The sequence below is a fragment of the Uloborus diversus genome, chromosome 8 (genome assembly GCF_026930045.1).
Source record: "Uloborus diversus isolate 005 chromosome 8, Udiv.v.3.1, whole genome shotgun sequence".
Lineage (NCBI taxonomy): Eukaryota > Metazoa > Arthropoda > Arachnida > Araneae > Uloboridae > Uloborus > Uloborus diversus.
In genome coordinates this window covers 114,071,024-114,091,073 of record NC_072738.1, presented here as the reverse complement: position 1 = coordinate 114,091,073, position 20,050 = coordinate 114,071,024, and the positions used below count along the sequence as shown (strand labels likewise).

Sequence of the window (20,050 nt, the reverse complement as noted above, 5' to 3'; positions counted from 1 at the left end):
TACTTCTGTCTTATATTTAGTGGCAGAGTGAGCTTGCATTAGGTTACATATTCTTTTTAAGTCCAGCAATATGAATGTTATTTGCTGTTGCATTTCATACGTACGAGTATTATTCTTCTCTGTATGTTTATACTATATTGTTACAAATTCTGTAAATAGTAATTATTTTTGTGATTAATTTGTTGTAATCTAGCTAAATTTGGCGTTTATTCCATTATCTTTTATCTAAAAGCATCTTAGTATCGTAACCTGTAAATAGTTTCTTGTAATGAATATACAACTCCCTTACATTCAAATGAAGTATACGGTCCCTCCATTTCTGCACGCTAAGATTTGTGAATGGAATAAAAAGAAAACATCGTGAAGCATTTCGAATTTTGTGGAAACTTCTCTAGGATTTATAAATAGCTACAGCCGACGGCGGGAAGAGTTAGTTTCGTTTTAGTTCTTGCTTTGGAATGTGCGTTTAGCCTTGCGCTGTGTTTTTGTGTAGTGTAAATACGTGGTTTACCGTTGAGTATACGGTGGTAATCGATTTTTGCCTAATTGCTATGGTTAATTTAGCAGTTGTTAACGATATTTCTTGTACATAGTTGTAGGACTCGACCGATGCATCGGCCTGGCCGATGCATCGGCGCCGATGGTTCAACACCCCTGAACGAGTTTTTAATACTGCATTCAGGTACCAAACAAGTTAATTATTGCGCTTTTTTCTTGCGGCTGGAAGTACGTATGTATCTCTCATCAGTCATAACTCGAAAATGGTAAGCTGTAGAAGGTTAAAATTTCGCATGTGGGGTGTGCGTACGTTCCAGTTGTGCACTTCCCTTTTTCTTTTCGATCGGGTGTTTTAAAAAGCTTATTTACTCATTCTTTTGTGGCTATTAATTACTTATTTCAATACAGAACTAATATAGCGTCTCAGACTGACGATCATTTGGTGATACACTCTATTACAAAAAAATCGACGCACCAAGAAGGAGTGATCCGATTGAGACGAACATTGGTGGATAGAAAGACAATGCACAGAATAGTAAATGATTAAATTCTAAAACGATTGAATAATTTATGTAAGAGTTACAGTAACAAGTTCAATAAGGTATTGACCCGCCTCTAGCCTAGATACAAGCTGAAGCACGACGTGGGAAACACCGATAAAGCTCCCGGAGGTTGTCTTGCGGTATTTCCGGCCAAATTCGCTCAAATTGTCGGACGAGGTTATCAAAATTCCTTGCCAGATGCAATCGCTATCCCATCATATCCCATACATGCTCGATGGGAGAGAGATTTGACGATCTGGCAGGCCACGGAAGAGTTTGACAAGCTTGCAGACAGTTCATAGCAACACATGCTGTATGTTATATGGCATTGTCCTGCTGAAAATCAGTCGAGGGTACTGCAAAAGGAACGGCAACAAAACAGGTCTTAGAATGTCGTCGTCGCACCACTGTGCAGTAAGTGTACCTCTAATCACGACAAAAGGGGTCCAGTTATCAAAGGAAATGGCACCCCAGACCATAACGCCTTGTGGAGGGCCAGTGTGGCGTGCGAGGATCCCTCCTCTGCCCTAGGTGTCTCCAAACACGTCTTCGATGATCATCATGACACAGTTGGAAGCGGGATTCGTCGCTAAAGACTATACATCCCACGTCGGCACCATTCCAACCTGATCGAGCCATGCACCACTGTAATCTGGCTCGGCGGTGTGTAGGCGTCTGTGGCAGATGGCGTAACGGTCGGTGCGAGTGTAGAGTTCGTTGTCCCAACCTTCTGTAAAGGGTCATGATGGACACTGGTGTTTGGGTTGAATGTTTGATGGTTCATAGAGATGAAGAAAGCGCTGTGACAGCTGATTGGACATTCACTCTGTAATCACGATCTGTTGTGAGACTAGGTCGACCGCTAACATCCTGACGCTGAACTCTGCCATTTTCCACCCATCCTTGCCAGTATTTTCGAATCGCTGCATCGCTTCGACTCAAATTACGAGCGATTCTCCGGTTTGACCAACCGGCCTCTTTCAATCCAATGATATGACCTCGATTACAGTTGCTCGTAATGAGCACGAATCATACGGCGAGGCATTTTTTAATTGTTGAAAGGTAATTTGAATCGCAATCAAACAGAAAGTTTTAACAACTGTTGAAAAACTGCTCTTTATATACATCTGCTTGATGGGCAGTTTCGATGCGCTGGAGATCAAACTATTTATTCATTGGACACCAAATTTAAATCATTTGCACATCCGGTCAAAACAATCATGCATAGAAAATTTCAAAGCAATCGAATGATTTTTCTTGATGCGTCGATTTTTTTGTTATAGAGTGTATATTGCTGAATTGGAGAACATGGAAACAAATATGAGATGGCGAAACCGGTTTTTGTGTCATTTTGTTAGATTTCCGTTGAACCGACGGTAATTTTTAAAACACTTGCGTGCCCCCCCTCCCCCTCCCTGAAACCCTTCCGAGGAGTTGGTGGTAGCGGTTCTGTACTAAACAAATGAGGCCGAAGTTGGGAACGAAGTTTATTGTTGTTACTCCAAAATCAACGGGTGAACCCTCCCCCCCCCCCGCCCCTTCCTCGTCAATTCAAGCATTTCTTAAATATTTAGTGATTATTTATTTTGCTCAAGAAATGTCATTTTGCGTATTTCTCATTCTTTTTTCATCTTTATTTCGTAATGCGCCATCTTTTTTGCATCATTTATAGTGATCGATTTTTTTCTTTTGTAAGTAACTATTTTCATGTATTTTCATAAAATCAATGAACGAGTTATTTTTGTTTTCATCATATTTTTAATAATATGTTATAGAAAAGTTTCAAGGATTTTCTATTAAGCATTTTTTTTTTAATTTCAGCAAATTATTGTTAAATTGAAAAATTTTATTTGAACTTGTTTGTAGTGCTTCATAAAAGATTTTAAACAATCAAATTGTTCAATATTATGTGTGCAAACATCAGATCACGTAGTATATGTATTCAGTTATTATTAACTTGGAGTTAATATCGAGTTTGTTTATTGGTACCTGCGTTTTAAGAACCTCACTATTTTCATGGCTATTTCTTTTTTCAGAAAAATTTATGTCACTGTTATAGCTTTTATGAAAAATGAAAAATTTTCTATTCATAAATTTTAAATAAGTATAAAAATACTAGCATTCCCGTACCCGGCATTGCTCGGGTGATGGAATTAGCAGGGGTTAACAGTGCTTGGTGCACCTAGTTTCGAAAATCCCCCATAATAATTACTTATTACCTATAACTTTTTCTAATTTGGGGAGGATCTCGGGGCCCCTGGACTCCTTATATATATATATATGCCCTTGTCCTTAACCGATCTTTAACTGTTATGAACGATCCTTTTAAAGTATTGATTATCTTTGCAAACACAGGTCATCCACATTTTATTGTTATACCTATGTTTAAGCTAGAACTTCTTTGTATACAACATTTTTAGTTTTTTTTCTGGTGCTAAAATTATTAAACTGCTTTATGAACTGGCTTTGGAGCAAGCTACATAACATTGGTCGTGTGAAAAAAAGTCTTCTCTTAAATCGATCCCTGCTACTTTTAATGTCTGCCCTTGTGACTTATTAATGGTTATTGCAAAGCAAACTTTAACAGGAAACTGCACTCTTCTAAATTCAAAAGAATAGTCCGCCTGTGATGATGTTCTTAAAAACTTCATTTCTAGTTTTGAAAAAATAAAAGCAAAAGACAGAAACATTATGATTTGACTTGAGAAAAGCCTCGAAGAATCACGTGAGAAACAAAAACAATATCAAATTTATAGTTCGCTATCGACCAAAAGTTGAGATGAAGTACTGAATAATGATTTGAATGGAGGAAAGCCTTCGGAAATAAGGGATTTGAATTTCAATGACAGGTTTTTAATTTCGCAGAAATTAAGGGGTTTTAATTAATTTCTCCCGAACTAATTGAGTTTTCGAAAAATCCTTTCTTAGTGGTTACTTTTGTAATCATGCGGACATGCCTGCCAAATTTCAAGTCTGAAGCTTCAGCGGTTTCGGCTTATATATATATATATATATATATATATATATATATATATATATATATATATATATATATATATATATATATATATATATATATATATATATATATATATATATATATATATATATATATATATATATATATATCAACGCACAGCCGAAACCGCTGAAGCTTCAGACTTGAAATTTGGCAGGCATGTCCGCATGATTACAAAAGTAACCACTAAGAAAGGATCTTTTGAAATCTCAATTAGTTCGGGAGAAATTAATTAAAACCTCTTAATTTCTGCGAAATTAAAACCTGTCATTGAAATTCAAATCCCTTATTTTCGAAGGCTTTCCTCCATTCAAATCATTATTCAGTACTTCATCTCAACTTTTGGTCGATAGCGAACTATAAATTTGATATTGTTTTTGTTTCTCACGTGATTCTTCGAGGCTTTTCTCAAGTCAAATCTAATGTTTCTATCTTTTGCTTTCATTTTTTCAAAACTAGAAACGAAGTTTTTAAAAACATCATCACAGGCGGACTATCCTTTTGAAGGTAGAAGAGTGCAGTTTCCTGTTAAAGTTTGCTTTGCAATAACCATTAATAAATCACAAGGACAGACATTAAAAGTAGCAGGGGTCGATTTAAGAGAAGACTTTTTTTCACACGGCCAATGTTATGTAGCTTGCTCCAAAGTCAGTTCATCAAGCAGCTTAATAATTTTAGCACCAGGAAAAAAAATTAAAATGTTGTATACAAAGAAGTTCTTGCTTAAACATAGGTATAACAATAAAATGTGGATGGTCTGTGTTTGCAAAGATAATCAATACTTTAAAAGGATCATTAATAACAGTTAAAGATCGGTTAAGGACAAGGGCATATATATATATATAAGGAGTCCAGGGACGCCGGGATCCTCCCAAACTTAGGAAAAATTATAGGTAATTAGAGGACCCCACAGACGTTGTTCTGTTCAAACTTTGTAAATTGAAAAATAAAAAAATTTCAATAAACTATCAAGTGTTTGAACCGTTTTGTTGAAAAAAATAAGTAAAAAGAAAACGTTTTAAGCTGCTTGGTGTCAGAATGCGTATATTTATTACAACTTGATTTATTTAATGCCCACTGAGCAGTTTTATTAACTATTTTTTCTCCCGTACTTGATGGTTTGTTCTTTCAGCCATACTCAAAGGATAAAAAGCGTCCTCAGATATTGAGTGTAAAAAACTAACTACCCATCTAGAACAAACGGGAAATCCCGTTGCAACATTCCCCATATGAAAAAGAATAAAACAATGAAAAAGATATCGTTTAAAAAAACGATAAAGGTAAAAACAGTTCTCTGAATAAGCGAAAATCACTTATCCCTCCCCCCCCCATAACGATGTAAAATAAACGCTTTCTTCAACTAAAATGACTAAAAACTCTTTAAAAACGAAAAGCAACTCTTTGCAATTGGAAATAATTCGCCAAATAAACAAAATATACAATAAATTACATTAACAGTAGCTTTAAACAAATGATCACACAACTCTATTGTTTACAGCCAAAGTCGCCAAGCCACCACGTTACTGTAATTCAGCCGATCAGTGAGCGAAGCCAACTCCGACCGATTAGCGCTCCGATCTTTTGAACGAAAACTTTTTAAACTTCATATATTGCCTAATTTGTTCTTTCCACCAAAGATAAAGATCTCCCACTCCACTGATCTTTCGTCTACAGAACTACCCTGTTGTAATTTATCTGAACGAAAATAAAATTTGTTTCGTCTTTAAATTCCATCATCTTTTCCTTTAATAATGTACTGATTAGTTAGATAATCCTTAACGTATTCTTGACATTGGTGCCAAAACTCAGATGGATTTCAGTCGAGAAACAAATGTTGCTAAGTATGGACGGTACTTTCTGATCATTTGGTTAGGAAAATCTAAAGCACCGATCCGGTCACATGGTTCAACTACGACGACAGAACATACGTTTTGCGTGAACCTTCCAGTACTTTACTTGAAAATATATCACGGGAACTAAAATCGTTGCTTTTAAGAAATGGAACGCTTCATTCTCTCTCTACGTTTTATCTATTCTCAATTGACATATCACAGTAGGAAATTTCATTACAAAAAGCAGAGTTGGCTTTCTTATTGTCCTTTGGCAACAGGTTAAATATTTATTTCAGTTCTCGCTCAACAATAGATTAAAATAAATATTAATCATTTGAGAGGTATAACCATCCAATGTTTAAATTAATTAATTAATTAACAAAAATGTTTCCGATTCGATCCATCGCGCTTCGAAACCATGCTTGCACACAAAAAATTTGATCAAAATTGGTCCAGCCGTTTAAAAGCCTTATGGTGACAAACGTCAGCACAGAAGATTTTTATATATTAAGATAAATAATTATTATTACAGGGGATTTTCGAAACTAGGTGCACCAAAAGCACTGTTAACCCCAGCTAATTCCATTACCCGAGCAATGCCGGGTACGGGAATGCTAGTTTTTATATATTAAGATTCCTATTGTGATTTAATATTGTAATTTATCTGTTACCCTTTTTGTTTAATTTCATGACTAAAAAATGCCTACGTGCAATCTTTTCACTTCAATTGCGTAATTTGTTGACAGTTTCATATTTTTATTCTTAATTTTTTTTGAATGATTAAACAACATAATTTAAAGTTTTTAAACAATGTATAGTGTACATAATCCATACATTATTACAACATTGCTGAAATCTTAGTTATATGGTTATATGTGCAATTAAAAAAACAAATCAGTTGGTTATTAAACAGTGTCTTTGTTTTTCTTCCTTTTTTTTTGGCTGTTGTTCTTTCTCTATCATCATACAACAGTCAAAAAAGAGAAGCATAACTACATCCATTATAGATTGTACTCAGTACGATCCAAAATTTCGGGGACAAGCTGTATAAAACTTTAACTCAGAATAGTTCACATTACCGAAGCACATCCACCTTCAAAGGGTCACCTTGAGGGACTATGTACTTCTGCAAGTGTTCATATAACTTTTGGAAACACTCCTGGAAGCCTTTTTCGCAATCTACTATGATGCAGCTTTCTCTTTTCCTGACGGTAGAAAGCGGCGTCCATGCAAATGTTTTTTGCTGGGAACAGGTAAGAGTCACACGGAGCTAAGTCCGACGAAAAGTTATGTTATTTGTTTTTCATATCAGAGCATTGATCAATCAAACCGTGCATCCTCAACATGAAAGTCGCCTTCTTCAGCGTAAGATGCCTTACAGGAGGTTGCGAAAAATGGCTGCCAGGAGTGCTTCTAAAAACTATACGAACGTTGGCAGAAGTGCATAGTCTTTCAAGGTGATTATTTTGTAGATAAATGTGCTTCGGTAATGTGAACTATTCAGGGTAAGGTTTTATACTGCTTGTCCTCAAACTTTTAAATCATACTACGTACGTATGAGTTTTCAACTTACTATTTCATAACGTTTCTGAGTGACGCAAGTTTACGCGAATGAAGACATCACAAGAGAACTTGCGATAATTAACTGAGGAGGTGTTCAAAATGGATATTTTGGTCATCTGTATGTTCTTTGGTACATATGCGTGTATACATGTGCCGAAGAAACTTGTGAAGTTTAAACTGTGTGATCGTAAAATAGAAATTAGGTCAAAATTTGATTTTTTTTTTTTAATTTGCTTTTTGATTACAAGTCCTTATTTGTAGAAAGAAAGCAAAGTGAAATGAATAAATGATATTTTAAATCCCTGACAATCTTATCAATTTATTTCCGTTAGATTTTTACTTTCTTCTATATCTAATACATAGAAGAAAGTATTGGATTCGTGCAAATTTTCGAATTTCGAATTTTGACGGATTCGAACGTTTTGAGGTGTGCTGAGTCCATTTCGACTATTTTTGGAAAATGTCTGTCTGTCTGTGTGTATGTATGTATGTGTGTGTGTATGTGTGTGTGTGTGTCACGTCTGTGTGTGACCAGTTTTTTGTGGCCGCTTTACAGCAAAAACTACCGCATGAAATCGAACGATATTTGGTACACATATGTGCCCCTATGTGAACTTGTGCCCATTGGTTTTTGGCGCGAATTCCTCCAGGGGGGGGGTGGAGCAATGGGACGTTTTTTGAGTTACGCGTGCTTGCTATTCCTCAGGAAGTAACTGGCGGAATCAGACAAAATTTGGTCCATATGTTGCCATTAACAGGAACAGGTGCTGATTCAATTTTGGTGTCAATAACTCAAACGGGGGTTGAGCTATATAACGTTTTTTGTCGTCAATTGTGACTGCTGTATCTAAAGAAATAATGAACAGAATGAAAGAAAAATTTATCGGCAAGTAGTCCTTAGTGGGTATAAGAGCTGATTTTATTTTGGTGTCAACAGCTAAAAAGGGGGTAGCGCAATCGCCCGTTCTTTTTTTCCATTGTGAGTGCCCTATCTCAAGAAGTAATGCTACGTTCTGGTTGAAATTTGGAATATATGTGAATCCATATGTAAACAGGCTTTGGTTCAATTTTGACGCCAATCGCTCTAAGAGGTGTTGATTTTTTTTTTTTTTGAATAAAAATAGCTTTATTAATGCAACAATAAGAAAGATAAATCGTAATAGATTGTCGTCTGCGTATTTCTCGTGATTTTAATTGAATGGAAATGATCGGAAATATTATCTCAATAATTTAAAATTTTTAACTGTTGCCATCTTATGTTTGTTAACAAATAAAATATTTGTAATTAATTCAAGCAAGGCTTTTAAAATAACTTTCAATTTTCGCTCTTTGCTTTGCTTTTGCAATAATTCAGACATTGGGATGGTAGTCAAGTTTTTGCATGTGTAATTTTGTTTTTGTTGGGAATATTGCTTCCTCGTCAAGCATGGGGAGGGATCAGAAAAAAAAAAAGAAAAATATAGAAGAAAGTTTCGTAATGGCCACAACATACTAGTTTTTTTTTTGGCCATCGGACAACGGCATCGGCCATCGGCAATCGGCCATTTGGAGGAAAACAATCGGCAATCGGCCATCGGCCATCTTTGGACAATCGGCCAACAATCGGCATCGGCCCATCGGCCAAAAAATGCCATCGGTCGAGCCCTACATAGTTGTAAATAAATCTCCTGTGTTTTCTCAAGAACTGTGTCGTCATTTAAATAAAGTTTGAAGCTGCAAGGAACTGCTAACAATATTTTTTTACTAAATAAGTGCTAGCCTATTAGTGTGAAAGCTTTTTTTAATCCCCCTTCCCCCCGCATTTTAATTCTGACCAACCGCACTCCAGAGGTGAATTAACTATCCTCGAGGTTCCGTGAAACAGGATTTGAAGACAATTAATTTCGGCCATAAAAATGATTTTTCAAAATAATTACACATAACGTTACCTAGCAATTTCAAAAGTAAACTCATGGTTGGAGCATTGATGACGAGAGTGAAAACAATTATGCCGGATACTTGGATTAGAATCTGAAAAAGATGAGAGGAAAAAAACAAGATTAATGGTTCATCGAACGAGAGAAATTGACAAATACTCCTTGCAGAAAATGTAATCGTTGCAAATAAAGTCCTTAAGCATTTGATATGATGCAAAAATGTAAAAAGTTTTTTTTTTCTTTTTTTTCGTTTTAAGAATCCAGCTGGTACCTTTTATCCAATTTGGCTAGAAGTGGTTGTTAAGGAGAATGTTTAAAATAAAAAACTATCGTTACGTGTCCCCCCCCCCCCCCCGTTGTTAAGCGACTTCACGAGCTCAATATCTTTCTTTATATCCGACGAATATAGAAAAAGGTTTTGAATTCTTCTCTTTTCTATGTTTATGCCAGCAAAGTGATGAGTTGTTAGGCGTTGGCTTCTTCCGCCAAAAGGTACAAGTTAAAACCTGGCTCCAGTCGGCGGATTTTCAGAGCACGCAAAATTGACACTGTCACTATCGTATAATTATGCGGCATGATTTGGCGTGCAAATGGTGAAAAACCGATGCAGAGCTTCTTATAAAACGTGTCTATACATTTTCTGCAAATGGAAGAAAGTAAAACCGGCAAATGACTTTTGTATCAGCTTCAGTCAAACAGCACAGCATTCCTTGATATTTGAAAAACAATATTGAATCATCGGTCCTCCGATTTCTTTAAGAAATAACTTCTTTATATTTCATTGAAATACAATACACTTACTTTATCTCCTACATCCCTGGGAACATAAGATTGCGTGATCATTACCAGAGCTAGACCAACAGCTCCTCTTAGACCTCCCCAAGTCAGAACAATTCCATAATTCCAGGAAAAGCCGTATCCTCTGCTTTGGAGCAGCGGACTTAATAGAAAGATCATCAGCCCTCTGAAATTCACGCACAAATCGATAATAACGAAATTCAACCTGTCATATTTTAAAATTAAAAGTACAGAATAGTAATACATAGTAAGAAGAACAACTTTTGGATGTGAAGTCACTCCATCCAAAAGCTCAATTTTCTGCATTGAAAAGGATGATCCTTAAAATTCCGAATCATGAATTTGTTATTGGTTAGAAATTTGATCATTTATTAGGTATTAGGTTGTTCTTCGTGCTGTTACTTTGTTATGCCGTGGGAAGGTAAAGCCCAGTGTCTGCAAATTTTTCATTTTCATTTTTGAGCAATCACGATTGCTTATTGCTTTCATTTGACTGTTTTGATGAGCTATTATTTTATTTTCCCGCCAGCACCCTCTGCATCACCACCGTTAACCGGATCCTCACGATACTGCTCCTCCAGCGAATACCGGCTCCAGGTTGCGTCCATATACTACACACACACACATACGCATACATACACACACCTACACACACACACATATACACACAACCACATACACACACATATATCTACACACACATGCACAAACACATACACACAAGCATAAATACAGACACCTACACACAAACACATATACACACATACACACAACTACCCACACATTCATGCCTGCACACACACACAAACACACATGCCTACACACACATACACATCCCCTACGCACAAACACACATCCTCCCCCCCACACAAGCATACACTCCTACATACACACACACACACACACACACACACACTCTTGATTGCGAAAAACATAATTTGCATTCAAGATGACAAAACTCAAATTAATCTTCCTTTTTTTTTTTACATGCTTTTCTTTAACTTCACTCGTTGTACGTAACTTTTTATTTTCGCTTTTTCCTAAAGTTTGGAGTGCTGGAAACATGTTTACATACATGTATATACTGAAAAAAAATTGTTTGTTTGTTTGTTTGTTTGTTTGCTTGTTTGTTTGTCTGTCTGTATGACCAGATTTTTTCAAATCTTGCAACTTTGATTAAACCAACTTCCAGATGTCCTAGGGTACTATTTTTTTTTTTAAACACTCGTCATGGATGACAATACAAGGTTCCATCATGAGTTTTGGACCCGGATAACCAGGTCGATGATGACGGACCGGTATACTCGCGGGTTACATGCTCTTCTTTAACTTCACTCGTTGTACGTAAATTTTTAATTTCGCTTTTTCCTTCAGTTTGGAGTACTGGAAACATGTTTACATGCATGTATATGCTGAAAAAAAATTGTTTGTCTGTTTGTTTGTTTGACCAGATTTTTTCCTATCTTGCAACTTTTTTTAAACCAACTTTCAGATATCTTAGGGTGATAATTTTTTTAAAAAAACATTCATCTTAGATGACAATACAAGGTTCCATCATGATTTTTGGACCTGGACATCCAATTCGATGATGACGGGCAGGTATATTCGAGGGTCAAAAAAAAAAAAAAACATAATATGTAACTAAAATTAAAAAGTCTTCTTACAGACACTCTAAACCGCCAAAAAAAGTGACTAACAACGAAAAGAGAAACAGCAACACAGCGCAAAAGAAGGTTGGAAAAGGCTCGTGTGAAATATACAGCTAAGAAGCTTAATAATAATGAAGATGTTCAACCCAAGTGACAGAACGGGAACGTTTTTGACCACGTCGTTTAAAAGAAACCGCCTGCAGAACGTAAAGTTTGTTTAGCAGCAAACAGGTTGAAAAATTCACAATCTCGCTCAATCGAGATTTCTGAAGAACGCAAAGCTCGCCAAGAATCAGATCGTCAAAGTAATTCTCAACGTGAAGCAAATGAATCCGATCAAAAACATAAAGCTCGCTTTGTGATTGTGCAAGCTATATGTCAAGCTACTAATCCTTTCAAACGACGGACCATTGAAAATAACCCCTGTTTTGCCTGATCTTTGATGAATTGAGTTTCAGTTTAAGTAAGTTTGTTTCTATTCTTGGTAGTGTGAACTTGAAATATCTTTAAGTTGTCGTTAACCCCACTAAGTACTTTACAGCAATCTCTACTTGTTTCTTGTGTTCTTTTTTCAAAATCAATTGAAAAGTCAAGCTTGCTACACTTTTTTGCTGTTATTATTATTACATGATTTTCTTTAACTTCACTCGTTGTACGTAACTTTATAATTTCGCTTTTTAATTCAGTTTGGAGTGCTGGAAACATGTTTACATGCATGTATATACTGAACAAAATTGTTTGTCTATATGACCGGATTTTTTCAAATCTTGCAACTTTGATTAAACCAACTTCCAGATGTCCTAGGGTGCTATTTTTTTAAACACTCGTCTTAAATGACAATAGAAGGTTTCATCATGACTTTTGGAACCGGACATCCAGGTCGATGATGACGGACCGGTATATTCGGGTGGTTACATGCTTTGCTTTAACTTCACTCGTTGTACGTATTTTTTTAATTTCACTTTTTCCTTCAGTTTGGAATGCTGGAAACATGTTTGCATGCATATACTGAGAAAAAAAATGTTAGCCTGTTTTTTTTTGTTTTTTTGTCTTTATAACCGGGTTTTTTTCAAATCTTGCAACTTTGAATAAACCAACTTCCAGATGTCCTAGTGTGCTATTTTTTTAAACTCTCGTCTTTGATGACAATACAAGGTTCCATCATGATTTTGGACCTGGACATCCAGGTTGATGATGACGGAGCGGTGGTCAAAAAAAAATATATATATATATATATATATATATATATATAACTAAATTAACTATTTTGTAACAATAAGCAGCACGAAAATTTTTTTTCTTTAAGTTCATTTTATTTTTTTTAATACAGTTTTTAATTTATGAAACCATATTTAGTTTTAAAAATAAAAATAATTTTGAATTTTTATCAAATCTTACAATTTTGATTAAACCAACTTCCAGATGTCCCAGGGTGCTATTAATTTTTAAACTTGATGCATGATGCAACCTTGTATGGACTTGGACATCTAGGTCGATGATGACGGACCGGTACATTCGGGGGCTAAAAAAAAATATAAAAAAAAAACGAAATATATAACTAAAATTTAAAAACATTTCTTACAGACACTCTAAACCACCAAAAAGAAGTGACTAACAATGAAAAAAGAAACAGCAACGCAGCGCAAAAGAAGGTTGGAAAAGGCTCGTGACAAATATGCAGCTAAGAAGCTTAACGAAGATGTTCAATCCAAACGAAGAAAATTAGTGACAGAAAGGGAACGTTCTTCACAACGTCGTTTAAACGAAACCCCTTCAGAACGTAAAGTTCGCTTAGCAGCAAATAGGTTGAAAAATTCACAATCTCGCTCAATCGAGATTTCTGAAGAACGTAAAGCTCGCCAAGAAAGAGATCGGCAAAGAAATTCTGAACGTCGAGCAAATGAATCCAAACAGAAACGTAAAGCATTGCACAGGCGATTCAACAAATCCGCCGAGATGAGACAAATATTTCTCGCAAACTTTTCAAAATATGTATGCGTCTAATGAGTGAGCGACAAGTTTCGGCATGCGAGTGTGTTTTTAGACTCTGCCATTTAAATTTACGAGACAGTTCAAGACAATGTGTTTTCCTCAACACTAGAAAACCCGAGCAAAGATACAGAGTATTAAAATTCAACGAAGCGGGAGATAACACCGGACTGTGCGCAAACATCTTTGATAGATACGAAAAAAGACCTCTGGAGCATCAAAATTTCAACTTTGCGAACATGACCTTGATGGAATTCGCCATGAAATTTAAACCATATTACGCGAAACCACAAAGCAAAGAATTTGTTGAGGAGAGTATTGACATTGACGTTTATAATGATAATGTTCCCCATAAGAGAAAAAAAAAGAATTGATTACTTTGATGGACAATTGTAAAATAGAAATAAGAAATGTAACTGCTGTTGTAAGAGTTCCATACTTCGTTGCCTCCACTGATCCGGAGAATTTTTACTATAGTCTTCTTCTGCAATACATGCCCTACCGCTCGGAGCAAGAACTACTTGAAGGATTTAATTCTTCAAAAGAAGCCTTTCTTGCTCGAGAAGAGGCTTTAAAAAGAAACAGCGAGCAAATGGAAGAATATCGAGAACGAGATAGACAACTGGAGAATGCCTTTAACCAAGCTCACGCATTCGAAATACTCGATGCAGAACCGCTTGAATTGCAGGAAGACGTTGACGAAGAAGTTTTGGAACAACAAATAATGGACGACATTCAATTTCAAAATGCAGTCCAAGCAATGAACTTGCGTCAAAAAGACATATTCAAGTACATTACATCAAGTATTCAAGACCAATTGGGTGGCAGCCAACACCGAGAAAGACTTTTCATCACTGGCCAAGCTGGCACTGGAAAAACATTTCTTTTCAATCTACTGAAAAATCAAGTCAACCGATGTTACGCCAAGCCAGTAGTCAAAGTATGTGCTTTAACAGGTGTAGCTGCACGATTGGTTGGAGGATCCACATTACACAACTCGTTGAAATTACCAGTTCAAAAAGATGGTCGTATTGTGGAAATGCCTTTACTAACTGGAATATTTCTCCAAACTATGCGTCGACTTTGGACAGACATTGAATTCTTCTTCATTGATGAAATATCCATGGTACCGTACGAGATGCTATGCATGATTGACTCGCGTTTGAGGCAATTAAAGAACACTGACAATTTTTTTGGAGGCCTTAACATTCTAGTATTTGGTGATCTAATGCAGCTTCCACCTGTGAGAGGAAGACAAATATTCCAACAGCCCGAGCACATGATTCCTGCTACTGACTTATGGAAACTTTTTTCTTTGGTAGAATTGGTGGACAATATGAGACAGCAAGGAGACATGTTGTTCGTTGACCTCTTAAATGCTCTTAGAATTGGTGAACTCTCGGCACAGCATATGGCTGTTTTACTTGAGAGAGAAAGTTCCGATATGGATGGAGAGTTTTCCATTGAAAGAGCCTTAAGAATCTACCCAACTAACAAGCAGGTAGATGAACATAACAATCGAGTTCTCCAGTATTTCAGGAGCAAAAATACTAGTATCTACAAAATTCGTGCCCAAGATCAACTAATCGATGCAACAAAAAAACTCAACGAAAATACAAGTATCGATAGCATCATTTCAAAAGACATTAACAAGACCGGAGGTTTACCGCGAGAATTAGAAATTTTCGTAGGAGCTAAGGTTATGTTAAGAGCCAATATTGACGTCACCAAAGGTCTTGTTAATGGAGCTATAGGATTTGTAAAAGAGATTGTTTGGCCATATTTTCGCAGAGCTCAAGTGTATGCCGAGGACATACCATCTGTTCTCATCAATTTCGGTAAAGACGGCATACACAAAATCGAGCCGAAATCCATTCAATTTCCAGCTTTATACAGTTATGGGAACTGCCGAAAGGCGAATGTTGCCGTTGATTTTGTCGTGGGCTTCAACTGTACATAAAATGCAGGGAAGTACTGTGGACTATGCAGTTGTCTATCTTGGAAATAAACTATTTGCTGAAGGACAAGCGTACGTAAGCTTGAGCAGAGTAAGATCTCTTGCTGGACTCCGGATAGAAGAGCTCGACTGCACAAAATTAACTGGCAAGAAGCCTTGCAATAATGATGCTCTTGTGGAAATGAAGAGAATGTACAGTGAAAATGATGAAAGAATACGAAATAGTACTGTCAAAAATGCTTGAATTTTCAATGTGGACTAGACCTACTGGGCAAACCACAATTAAAAAAAAAAAAAAAACGTTTCTGACTATTTACCTCTCAAGTGGTGTGGAAAAAGTAGCATTTTGCATGTGTCTAGTGATGTGATATACTAGAAATATTGGTATTTTGTAATTAAAACTAAAAAGTAGAAAATAAAAATAATAAAAAATTTTTTAAAAACATGCTTTTCTTTTTTTCATTCAAAAAAATGAACTAAAAAGTGGAAAATAATTTTCTTTTATCACAAAAAATTTATCCTATATAACACATAAGTTAACATCAGACCTATTGTATTACGATACATTGAAATTATCATTTAAATTTCTGACTCAAAAGAAAAGCGTGGGCGCCTTATCATAAAGTTATCGAAAATATTTTTGATTATCTTATAAGGATAATTAATAAGTATATGCGAACATTAAAATTCAATTTTCAATCGACTACTATTTATTGTTCATATTACTAAACTTACGTGTCAATAACCACTGTACCTTGCAATAAGGTTCTCTTTACAAGTGGAAACATTTTTTTAAAATCAGACATTAAAAATTAGTAAAAAATTTACACTTATGATACTTCAGAGCCGTAATATAATAAAAATTAATTTAGTAATTTATTATAATGCTGGTGTGTGTATTTATAACACTCTTAATATTTTTATTGTAGTTTTATATGAATCTTGATCCATCTTAATGATTTAATCTTCAATTCAATGTTTATGTTTTAATTTTTAATGTGATTTTTTTATAATTCTATTCTAATTTTCTTAAGTCTAATATAATAAATTAATGCATACCAATTTATTTCTTTAAATTTAATTCATCTGGTAATAATTGCTTTTCCATGTGTATGATGTTAAATTTTTAATTTTCATTAGTATAAAACGGGTTATACGGCGCCCACGCTTTTCTTTTTAGTCAGAAATTTAAATGATAATTTCAATGTATCGTAATACAATAGGTCTGATGTTAACTTATGTGTTATATAGGATAAATTTTTTGTGATAAAAGAAAATTATTTTCCACTTTTTAGTTCATTTTTTTGAATGAAAAAAAGAAAAGCATGTTTTTAAAATTTTTTTTATTATTTTTATTTTCATTTTTGTTATCTATTTTACAATAGCTTTATTGCATACAAGCTTGCTTATTTGGCTTCTGCTGCAAATAAAGCACGAAAAAATAGCCAAATTCCAACATTTCCCTATTTTTAGTATAGAGTCCAAAATGCGTTTCTTCAAAATGCTATCTCAAAAACTCATTTCTGTAGATACTGCGCTTTAACTTCCACGGCAGGGTAACACAAAGGTAGTATTTATTCCTACAAAGCATAAAAGTTTTTAGAACTTTTCATTTATTTTTGATTTACACAGACACCTTTTTAAAGGGAAAAATATATCTAACTGTGTACGGGGGAAATTTAATGGTTTTTATTTTTCACTAAAATGAAATAGCGATCGAAATAAAATTCCTTCAACAGAAATTCTCAGAAATTACAGACCTTTGGACGTTTTTGTCGACCAAAGAATATAAACTGAAACTATGAGATAAATCGCCGTTGGCTTAACATTGAAAGGCAAATTGCTTTAGAGGCCTGGCTTCATTTATGAGTTTCGAAAATTCAAAACGTTTTGTTTTTCGTGTGAAATAAAGAGCTTAAAAGGTTTTATTCTTCAATAAAAATTATTGTTATTGCCGTGGACGCCTGTTAAATGAATCAATGCTCAATTGAATCAACCACTTTAATGAATCAAATTGTCAAAAACAGAATAAAATCCAGATTTATTGAATTAGCCGCTTTATGGAATCAAAACTGTTAAGAACAATCGTGATTCATATAAACGGCGGTCACTGTAGTTTATTTTGTTCTGAATTATAATATTTTGTATCTGTAATGCTTGGTTTGGAAGCAATCAAAGCAAAAGCAAGTATAGTTGAACTCTGGTAAAAAGACGCTTGACCTTGGGCCAGGGGCGGCATTTCGGCATTTCATTTGGGGGGGTCGAGTATCTTAAATATGAATTATCACAGTATGGAACCAAAACACATATTGGCTAACAGCAAGTAATCATGATATGGGTTTAGAATTAATAAAAATACGTGTTCAAAAACAATTAAATTTTTATTACAAAATTTTTCGCTCGTTTTAGAATATGTTATCATACCAAGTGTTTTGGTGCTACAGTTTTCACCTTTTGATAAAGTTTTGATACTTGATTTTTAAAATACGGAAGAACAGGAAATCTTGTTACTAATCCAGCAATGCCCAGTGTCATGCTCTCTTTTCAGCTAAGTTTTTTTTTTCCCCATTGTGCTTCGAAAATAATTCTCTAAATTTCTGAAACACGAAAATGATTTTTTCTACGAACTGAACTGATTGGAATAGAAAAATAATTGAAGTAACAAAGTTACGTATGAAAACACACCTTTCACATCTTGCTCTTCAAAATCACCCAGATAACTTTAAAAATTGTGATGATCTTCATTTTTCATCATTGAATGGTCTATCTAGGCTAATCTCTAAACAATTCTTGCCTCATGCTATAAATTTTACTCAAAATTAAAACAATTTATTTTTTGTTTTCAACATCCAATCCAGATAATATACAGGGTGTTCCGTTTTAACCTGCAAAACCTTTATTTTCGCAATCATTAGTCCTAGATGTATACTTCTAGCTGCAATAATGTTCAGAATTAGATGCAGAGTTAAGATATCGAAAGTTTGAAGCAAAAATAAAAATGAGTCAAAAAATAACAAAATTTAACTTTTTATACGGGCTCTAGGTCCCCTAACTAATATTTAGAGAAATAATCTCCATTAGAAACCATTACTGACACAAAAAACGTGACATTTGTGCGATCAACAGCAAGATTTGTTTTTCATGAAGATTGGTTTGCGATTTACGTAAATTGAATTTGCTCGCTTTTTATCACTCCTCTCAAAAAATTTGGAGGTGCGACCGCCCCCTCTCGACCCCCCTATTTGCCGCCCCTGCCTTGGGCTGAAAGAGGAAAAATTGCTATGGGGCAACGCTAATAAACGTTATCGAAGCACAAACTAGCATTCATCACCCCTATTTAAACAAATAAAATTATTTGAGACCAGAGCCAGGCTATCTGTTTTGTAAACTATGTTTGTATTGTAAACAATATTGTTCAGTTTAATTTTTCTAGCTCCTACCTGAAAACAGATACAGCAAAATACGTTGCAATGATAAATCCGATGTCACTCACAGTAAAACTTTCGGCTGCACTTGTTGGTATGATTATTCCAACTATAGTAAAAATGAGTGTGTTAGCCCAAAAACTTAGTGATTTCCAGAACCTGAAAAAAAATTTAAAGAACCTTAAAATATCGTCAAAGATATTTTCAAAATCAAAAATACTCAATATAGATTATAGTTCCCACACCACATCATTTCACGGCAAAGTAACTGGAGCGTCAGACGCAGTTACTTTTTGACTGCGGATTGTAAGTAATTTGGCAATCTGCCAAGTAAAGACTATTCCATCTTAATGAATCTAACAGGGGAGAAGGAAAAATAGCGATGGGATTTTGATGCACGAGTTTTGTAATATCACCAGAGCCTTATTCATTTATTGCATTCTCTAAAATAAAATCGGGAAAACAAAAATAGTTACCATAGAAACAACAAAAAGAAAATAAAATATTTTCATTTCGTTCAGGAACGTAAAAGCAAAATAGTAAGCTCAAAATTTTGTTGTGAATAAATAAATCAATTAATTTTTGCCTTCAGAATATAGATCGAATATACTTTATATTAAAAAAATGTTGCTGAGAGAAAATTTTCATTTTTACAAAACTAAGGCGAAATAGTAGAGAGGCAAAAGTACACATCTGTTAACAAACAAACTAACACCCCTATAAACTAATAGATACGTTCATTTCCGCCTTTAAACCGGATATTAGCCTCTCCATGTAATCGAAGGTCAGACAATATAGACTATTATTTTAGGGGGAAAGAGGTGGGGGGGGGGAGACTGCGTAAGAATATAATTTTGAGTAC

At 34.9% G+C, this 20,050-nt stretch overlaps 1 protein-coding gene across 1 annotated transcript; it reads left to right on the top strand.

Moving 5' to 3' along the window:
* The first annotated feature begins 14,188 nt into the window (after nucleotides 1-14,188).
* On the top strand, nucleotides 14,189-15,766 carry LOC129228549 (ATP-dependent DNA helicase PIF1-like). The gene has a single exon (XM_054863231.1). It carries the CDS (start codon nucleotides 14,189-14,191, stop codon nucleotides 15,764-15,766), a length of 1,578 nt encoding a protein of 525 aa, XP_054719206.1.
* The last annotated feature ends 4,284 nt before the right edge of the window (nucleotides 15,767-20,050 follow it).

Bases quoted from the DNA above. Each gene is read 5' to 3' on its own strand.
- LOC129228549 (XM_054863231.1), top strand. From the start codon at position 14,189: ATGGACAATTGTAAAATAGAAATAAGAAATGTAACTGCTGTTGTAAGA.